The sequence below is a fragment of the Mya arenaria genome, chromosome 14, assembly GCF_026914265.1.
Source record: "Mya arenaria isolate MELC-2E11 chromosome 14, ASM2691426v1".
NCBI classification, from domain to species: domain Eukaryota; kingdom Metazoa; phylum Mollusca; class Bivalvia; order Myida; family Myidae; genus Mya; species Mya arenaria.
The window spans coordinates 54867800-54877679 of record NC_069135.1 but is presented as its reverse complement, the minus strand read 5'-3'; the positions used below and the strand labels follow the sequence as shown (position 1 = coordinate 54877679).

General features: G+C 38.4%; 1 protein-coding gene across 1 annotated transcript; it reads left to right on the top strand.

Moving 5' to 3' along the window:
- Positions 1–4220: 4220 nt before the first annotated feature.
- On the top strand, positions 4221–9880 carry LOC128216264 (uncharacterized). The gene is made up of 2 exons (XM_052922834.1): positions 4221–4489; positions 9045–9880. Exons 1-2 carry the CDS (start codon positions 4297–4299, stop codon positions 9878–9880), a joined length of 1029 nt encoding a protein of 342 aa, XP_052778794.1. The 5' UTR covers positions 4221–4296.

The window sequence follows — 9880 nt, the reverse complement described above, 5'->3', positions numbered from 1 at the left end:
GGGAAAGAGAAGCGGGGGAGGGACAGAGGCGTCGTCATCAAGATGGTCTGCTCAATGAACAAACTGCCACCTGTGGGTAAGATATGCACAATTGTAATGTGAACCTGCTTTGCTGAACTTATTAACAGAAATGTTAATGAAGTTAATTGCTAACAGTACTCAATTGTATGTAAGGAATATCCCTGTATCGACATTACTGAAGAAATAATTATCATTTAGGGGAAGTAAGTCAAAACAAGAATATATCTTTGCTTATCCAGTAAGCTCCCTTTGATCATGAACATGCAGTTTCTAGTTTTGTGTTCCAAACCATGTCCATTCATGTGACGTGTCTACTTTCTATTTCAAAACGTTTTGTTTGCCAGGAAGTAAAATCACTAGGCACAATAAGTCCTACACCAGAGCGAATCTGTCGAAAGAAATAACGGGCTTTGGAAAAAAACGGATTGATTTATATAAATTGTAAGTATACTGTACATTACTGTTTAATAATGATTTTCCGTTTTACTAGCAATACTAGTTGGCGTTCCTGGATACTTGTCTATCATTTGTACATTGTTTATGTATATTGTACTCATTATAACATATGTGTCATGTGGCCAATTAAAAAACCCACCAAACACTCCATTACATCGACCAACTTTTCAGGCGTTGCTCCCCCTATCTACCAACTGTGCAGACGTTGCTCCCCCTCCCACTCAATCAACCAACTGCACAGGTATGCCCCCTCTACATGCGTTGCCCCTACTCCGCAATCCACCAGCTTTGCGGGCGTTACCCCCTCCCTATTAATCCACCATCAGTTCAAGCGTTCCCCCTCTATCAACTACCTGTTAAGGCCTTTCCCTCCCTCCGTCCACTAAATATGTTCAGTCATTGCCAGCTGTACAGGCGTTGCCCCTCCTTTATCCACCAGCAACACAGGCGTTGTTTCTCCCTCATCTTCCAGCTGTAAAGGCGTTGCCCCTCCTTTATCCACCAGCAGTACAGGCGTTGTCCCTCCTTCATCTTCCAGCTGTAAAGGCGTTGCCCTCTCCCTTATCAATCTACCAGCTGTAAATGCGTTGCTCCTGCCTCATTCACCTTCTGTGGAAGTGTTGCCCCTCCTCTATCCACCAGCTGGTCAAAAGTTGTCCCTCCTCCATCAACCAATTGTGCAGGCGTTGCCCCTTCCCTTTCCAATCTACAAGCGGTATGGCGTTGCCTCCCATCCACCAGCTGAACAGGCCTTTTCCCTCCTCCAACCACCAGCTGTGAAGGGGCTGCCCCTCCTCCATCCATCAGGTATATAGGCGTTGTCCCTCCTCGATCAACCAAATATGCAGGCGTTGCCACTTCCCCCATTAATCTTTCATGTGTACATGCGTTGGTCCTCCTCCATCCACCAGTTGTACAGGCGTTACTCCTTCCCCTACCAATCTACAAACTGTACAGGCCTTACCCCTTCCCCTTTCAATATACCAGTTGTACAGGCGTTGCGCCATCTCCATCCACCAACAGTGCAGGCGTTCCCCCTTCCCCCATTAATCTTTCAGCTGTACATGCGTTGATCCTCCTCCATCCACCAGCTGTACAGGCGTTACTTCTTTCCCTACCAACCTACCGACTGTACAGGCCTTGCCCCTTCCCCTACCAATCTTCCAATTGTACAGGTGTTGCCCCTCCTCCATCCACCAGTAGTGCAGGCGTTGCCACTTCCTTAACCATTCTACCAGCTGTAAATGCGTTGCCGCTCTTCCATCCACCAACAGTACAGGCGTTGCCCCTTCCCCTATCAATCCACCAGCTGTACAAGCGTTGCCCATTTCCCAACCAATCTAGAAACTGAACAGTCGTTGCCCCTCCTCCATCCACTAGTTCTGCAGGCGTTTCCCCTTCTCCCACCAATCTACCAGCTGTACATGTGGTGCCCCTTCCCCTTTCAATCCACGAACTGTACAGGCGCTGCCCCTTCCCCTCCCAATCTACCAACTGTACAGGCGTTGCCGCTCCTTCATCCATCAGCTGTGCAGGCGTTGCCCCTTCATCAACCAGCTGTACAGGCGTTGCCCTCATCAACCAGCTGTGCAGGCGTTGTCCCTCGTTTATCCACCAACTGTACAGACGTTGCCCCTTCTCCTACTAATCTACCAGCTATACCGGCGTTTCCCCTCCTCCATCCACTAACCGTTCAGAAGTTGCCCCTTCCCCTACCAATATACCAGCTGTATAGGTGTTACCTCTCCTCCATCCACAAACTGTGCAGGCGTTGCCCCTTAACCCATTCATCCACAAGCTGTACAGGCGTTGATCCTCCTCCGTCCACCAGTACAGTCGTTGCCAATTCCCCTATCAATCTACCAGCTGTCAAGGCGTTGCCCCTCCCCTTTCCACCAAATGCACAGGCGTTGCCCCTCCTTCTCTCACCAAATGTACAGGCGTTTCCACCCTCCATCCACCAGCTGTACAGGCGCTGCCCCCCTCAAACCACCAACTCTAGATATGTTGCCACCCAGGTCATTCTTCAACTGTACAGGCGTTGCCCCCCCTCCCCCACCTTCATCAAGGTGATTGATACTTTTACCAAACCATAATGAGCGCTCCCGACAGGTCATATTTCTGATTCGCAGAATTCTAGTTTAAGTTTAATACAAGATGAAGGCTAAAATAACAGTAGAACTCTTAATATTGACGTCTAATTGCAAAGCCTTTGCTTCGAATGAAAAACGTGTTTTGCCATATTTACAGTGAAATCATGCCGATACATTTCGTCACCCGATATTAATGGCCATTTGATTTCATGTGAAGCGCCATTGAACGGATTGTTTTTCAGCATTCCAAATAAAATAAAACAACGTTGATCAAAGTCTAAATTATTCAAAGGCCCTATCAATGTAATGATATGTCTTCAGTCGGTAAGGTTTTTGGCCTATGGAAACAAACAAAAGGATCATAAACGAGACAAAATATATTAAATTGAAATTAATTAAATTAAAAAGAGCTGATAATGATAAATAAAGCGTCAAGGAAAATAAAACATGCTATAAGTGTTAACGTTTTTGTCAGATACGGATATGCAAGTGTATTATGGCCTTATCATTTGGTTTTATCAAGTGTTTAGTTTTTGCTGTAAATTTATGAACAAAACCTGTACTTCAAAAACGTTCAATATATTAAAATGGAACATGGTACACTTATTTACACAGTCCTTTATTTTGCTTTGATATATAACAAATGAAGTATGCCACATGTTTGATTGTAGAAATAAAATGACGAGCGTCGGCGTTCTCTCAGTGCTTTTTTTCGTTTTCTTTGGTATCTTTGAAGTGTGTATATTTCTCCGACGCATCAATATGTTCGTGTATACATCAAGTGTATAATAAAACTGAATACAACACTACAGGACCAAACTTTACGTAGGGTATCAACAACATAAGTTTATTGTGGATATATTTTCGTTGTAAAGGCTATATGTTTCATATTGTAGCTAAATTATTTTATTAAAATTTAAAGGCTCTTCGAGGGATGGATGCGGTTCAAGGCCGAAATGCTACGAAAGCAACTGAATCAGCTCATGACACCATTTATTGCCAGCCTTGTTCTGAAGATGGCAAGATATTTCCTCCTTCGGCCTTCTGTCCTGTTTGCAATGAGTTCTTGTGTTCAACCTGTGCCAGAGTTCACAGGAACATGAAGCTGACTAAGAGCCACGTTCTACAGGACAAGAGCAGTATGCCTTCCTCATTTCGTGCGGAGATTGAGGAAGATATTTTTACAGAAACATGTCAGCTGCATGCTAAAGAGTTAATTAAATACTACTGTCCTCATCATGACGACCTCCTTTGTGGTTACTGTGTAGTTGGGAATGAAAAACATCGCTCTTGTAATGTTACGAAGATTTATCAAGAGGCAAGACGATACAAGAAAGGTACTGAGTACAAATGTCTGATGACAGGACTTGGCAAAATGGTCAATGACATTGAAAAGTATTCATCAAACATGCAAGCAAGCATGAACTCGGTTGACGAAGAAAGTCTCACCAATATCAATGAGCTTCGCAAATTTAGGAATGAAATCAACCAGTACCTGGATGAAAGGGAAAAGGAGTTACTGGCAGAAATCGATCATAAGAAACGACAATCTACGTCACTGCTAAATGAGCTAAAATTAAAATGCCAGAACGTGAAATCAGCCACTGAGAAACTAAGTTCGGAGCTACAAGCACAAGAAGCGAACAGCAACCAGCTGTTCATAGTAGGAAAGAGAGCTGTCAAAGATCTGGCAGGTCTGAAGAAAGCATTGGACGATGTCTGCAGGATGAGGGAGGTTCCCCAGTACACGTTCCATAAAGATCCCGCGACTAAGCAGTTGCTAGCTTCTAAATCAGCAATAGGAAAGTTAACAAAGAAGGAATCAACTTCGGCGGTGGAACAGCAACAGCAAAATCATAAGACAGTGCAGCAACAACGAGAGCAGGAGATAAAGGAGCAACAACCATTATATGCACAAGGTACATTATAGAAAGGTGACAATCATCAAACTTTCGTATTCAAAACAGTAAACAATATTCAAATTCATTAACTTGTACTTAAATATCGTATATAGAAACAATTGTCTCTTAAGCAAATGCATTTCAAAAAGCATTTATATACTTGACTTGAATCTGCTCAATAAAGCTTAAACAAAATCGACAATGGTAAGGCCCGCCAAATTGATTTATGTTTTGATGGATATACTGCACCTATTTTTCAGAAAATGAAAAAACAAAAACATTTTGTTTAAGCGACAATCTTTTTTTTGTCAAGCGACCATCTTTATTTTTTCACAAATTTTGATTCAAAGACAACACATTCTTTTAAAGCCACAATGCATCAAACAATGCAATAAAAGGAGTTTTAAAGTATCCGATGTACTTTAATTTGATTTTTGGATGTCTGATGACATTAGATTAATAAATAATCGTTTGGAGGGAATTGGTTGGAAGAGAAAGTATATGTACATATTATATTGGGAGCAGGATTATAAACAATCTTCGTTAGCCTTAAAACATTACAAACAATTATTTTTGCTTCACATTTCAATTGCAACTTTAATGAGTTCTTGGTCAGTTATTTCGCATACTTATAATTAGTCAAAAATTAAATTCAAATTATACCAAAGCTATACGGGGTGACCAGGCATGAAAATGGAACATTGCAACCGATGGAACAATAAAAAAAGCTTCTTTTACATCGGATACCTCACATTATGTCTCTTACTTCTGTCGGAAGACTGACACAGATCTGTAGTATACTACAAGGGGATATAAGAGTACACTTTGGTATATTAATAGAGTTAAACCTATTCAAGTCTGCCATTCAATATGAGCCTTTGGCGGAATAATGTTAAACAAAATATGCATATCCGATCGTTTTAAATTAGGCTATAATAACGTATAATTGATCATGTGACAATATCCAGAGAGTATCACAACGTTACGTCATTTTCTTCAAATATTTTACATTTGGAAGAAAAAATTAGCTAATATATGTCGCTTTTATTTTTAATAATGTTTAAGTACTTTAATATTTTTTATTATGAAACTCACAGTTTTAAACCTTTTATTTTATAAGGCAGACTGTGTGTAATGCTCATAGATTCAAACAATGACTGCATCGTATCTTTGAAAAGTTTTTGCATAAGGTGCTCTAAATTGTATTCCTCCGTCTGCAGATAGAGTTGCGATCTCTTATCATAAAAGTACTTGGGGTTTACCTATAAGATTATTATTATTTGTTTTATTATTAAGTTTCCTCAAGTTTATGCATACTTTGATAAGATTTACCTTTTACGTTTTTTCTTTATGTGGGACTGTTGGCATATGAGTGAGGTTTGTGCCCGTAAACTGGTTTAAACCCCCAGTAACTTTACATTTTACTAACCGTTCCATGGCGGTACTATGTACATATATAACAGCACAGTGCATACATACTATATATATATATATATATATATATATATATATATATATATATATATACATATATATATATATATATATATATATATATATATATAGTATGTATGCACTGTGCTGTTTCTGGAGTTTTGTGCTGTTCTTCCATGTTTCTTGTTTGTGACTTTTTGTTTTTGTGTCCTATGTCTTTGGCCAGTGCCATAAAACCGGGTTTATGTTTAATATACTTGCTACTGAGCTTGTTTCTGTAGTTTTTTTACATAAGTATAAACACACGGCTTTAAACAAGATATGTGTTATTTTATAAATTTGCGTCATACACGGTTAGATTACGTAAAAACATATAGTAGTACTTGTAGTATACTCACGACGTTAATTCCTGTCCACTTAAAATAAATCGGCGAAGGTTTTTAGAAATAGGTAGAGGACATGAAATAAATTCTTAATTCATATGATTTTACTTCAGTTCATCATGCGAATTTATAATACAACCTCATAGGCTGACACATTGTCAAAGCAAAATTTCACGTAACTATATGTTTTCTGGAAAAGCACCAATTAAGCAATTATTGTTTCCAATTAAATTGTTTAAAAAACGTGCGGAGTGATATTGTTACTTTAAACATATAATACAGAAAAATACATATTAATACTAAACCGGAAAAAAAGGTAAAGAATGTGAGTAAAGGCCTTCCACAGTGCAAAAGTGGTTTGGGAAGGCCAACAATTAGAACGTTTCAAAATGTCATGTTTTATTAAGGTTTGAGGAACGATCTGTTTCGGTAATAAGACATATATTCTTTGTGACATGTTTTGGACAAGAAAGGAGCTGGCCAAGTTTAAAAAAATAATTTATAAGATTTTGGTCCAAAAAACATTCACATTTTTCCGGAAAAGTCTTTTGACATTATGTCTTTGTTTTTGTGTCTAAATGCCCTAGACTACCTAATCAATCTCGAGGGTTTTTGATGAAAGATATTCGATAAAATAATGAAAAATAGTGGATAAAATCCATTTTCTGGTTACAAAAATGCAAATATCTTTATTAAAATAGCTGCAATCATCACAAAGCTTCAAAACATTGCTGATTGGGTAGTACTGACTCTTTTGGCACAAAAACATATTCATTTTGTATTAAGACATTTCCGAAAGTTTGTAAATGTTTTTTGATTGGAAATCTGATAAAATCTTCGCAAAGTATTCTCAACTCCTAATTACAGCTACACATGTTGCAACGGGTATATGGATATGCTTGTTAAATAAGGAACCACAAAACTAAACTAAAATTGATTCTTATTTTAAATGTTTAATCTTGGTCCTATAATCGACTTTTGCACTGTGGAAGACCCTTAAGTTATATTTGTTTAACCTAAAAAACTATAAAGTACTGATGACGGTATTTAAGAACATAAACAAACTACCATTGAGCTTGAAATAAAATAATGCTAAATAACTTAAGTCTGTAGAAGAAATAAAATCGCAGATGGAATACTTTTTCTATCGCTTTATTTTGTTTTTCGTTCTAATTCTTGTTCTTGCAGAAAATGTTATTCTCAAACGTATTGGCTTGCTGTCATTATCTAATGTATAAGGGTCAAAAGTGTTCATTTTTAGGATGAGAAACAAGAGGCCTCATGATTTTTTTTTTTCAAAAATAATAAAGAAGCTCCGAATTCGATATCCCTTCAATCATTAATAGTTTTTCATTGTTTTTATCAAATGCTAGTTATTATGTTAAACATAAATTGAAATATAACCAGCAATTTTACGAATCATAAAACGCTAATTCTTACTTCAAATTAAGTTCATGCATCAATTAAGCAACAAATATACTTTTTAAATCAGTCTATTATTTTTCAATAAAATTGGACAATACGGCCATTATGCTATTAATGCTTACTTCTTGAAAACGTTAAAAGTTACGTTACTACCGTCTCCTGTATGTCTTATGTCTCTTCCCGTAAATTCAATGTCACAGTTTGAGGTTTAATGCTCCAGTCCTAATTTTATGTCCGCTCCATATCTCCTGAACACCATAAGGGATTTGGACGAAATGTTGGTAAAATATTAACAACATTTACACGACATGCAAACATACACTCGAGGCTCAAGTTTAAAGTCAAATTTTATGGTCATCAGTTAGAGCCCTTTGTTTCAAGTCGGCTCCATATCTCCTTAACCCCTTGAAGGACTTTTATAAAACTTGTTTAAAGTTTATTAATCCTATTGTCCAAGTCACACTTGGATTGCTACCGAGATATGACTACCCCGTCAATAGGTTCTGGATCGTCATGGATCAAAATAACAGTGTGTCTATTACATTGTCATATCTGCTATATGTATGTCCACACGTGTGGGTTTTCTTCTTATCGACCGAAGATTCAGTGTCATTCCACTCCATAACTCCAAACACGCAAACAAACTCGTCTAGTTACATCTGATTTTTAAAGTCAATAAAAAACCTAACAGATTTAATTTTTTTTAAAATGCACCTGTGACGCCAACGCTTGTCTGTTTTTGTTTTTGCAGTCCATCAACGAGCATAATTTAGTAATTTAATTATTGAAGCTATTGTCATGCGTCCATTTTTGCAGATTGTTTCTGGCAACAGGTATACTAAGTTGCATAAAAATACCAAACAAACGGTTCCAAGCTATGGCTAAGTGTTTGCCTAATGCCGACGATGACGACGAAACAAAGACTTTCGCAATAATCCGACTTTGAGCATCTATAAAAGGATTCACAAACACCCACTCCTGTTTCGGGAGGAAACAAACCTTTTTTTATTCGCTCGCTCATTTTCTCCGGCCAAAATACCTGAACAAAATTTTAAATATGAGTGGCGAGACACACATGTAGTCTCTGAGATATTGCCCTTACATCGTATGCTTTATGTTACACTAGTTATATACAATGATTTTGACTGTTCAGTAAACTAATTGCAATTCAATATTTAATTTGACAGACTTGTCTGTTTTAATCTCATTGCTAAATTATTGCAAAAGATCACGTGCTAAAAACTGATTCTTATTAACATTAGTTGTTATTATTATTATTATTATTATTATTATTATTATTATTATTATTATTAGTAGTAGTATACTTTCAGCCCTCGTGCAGTCCAAATTCAGAAGGGAACCTGACATCCCAATGAAGACATCAGCGGATACCAGTGACTGCTTTGGGACAAGTCTTGCTCTCTTGCCAGGGGGCAGGCTGCTATTGATTGATCGCGACAATACATCAGTGAAGATGGTGGACACGAATTCCAATAAGTTGGTGTCCCAGATAAAACTGTCGAGTTGGCCGTGGGATCTGTGTCTCCTACCCGGAGACAAGGCAGCCGTTACCCTGCCTATGGAGGGGGACATTCAGTTTGTATCAACTAAGGGAGAAGTAACACTACAGGGCATTATTAAAGTAGGTGTACAATGTCGTGGAATAGATTTCTGTGATGACAACCTGATAGTGTCCTTTATCGCTCAAGGTAAGGTTGTATTGATGGACGTTAACGGAACGTTTAGGAAGAGTGTGGACAAAGACCGCAATGGAACACCTTTGTTTCATTGTCCATATTTTCTAACAGTGACCAGAGATGGCCGGACCCCGGCAATATATGTATCAGACTCGGACACCAGCATCATAACCAAGCTCAGCATCTCTCTAGAGGTCCTCCAGACCTTTAAGGACCCGTCTCTGACGGAACCTTATGGCCTGTCTATTGTTGGCGACAACCAGCTGCTCGTGTGCTGGAGGGAGAGTAACAACATCGTGTTACTAGACACGTCCACCGGCAAGATAACCCAACTGCTTGGAAAGGTGGAGGGAATAGAGAGGCCATATAGTGTGGCTAATTGCAAAACGCAGAAGAGGATGTTTGTCACCTGCAGTCCCAAGGACAGACCTGAATTGGAAAATTACGTGCAAGTCTTTAACATGGAATAG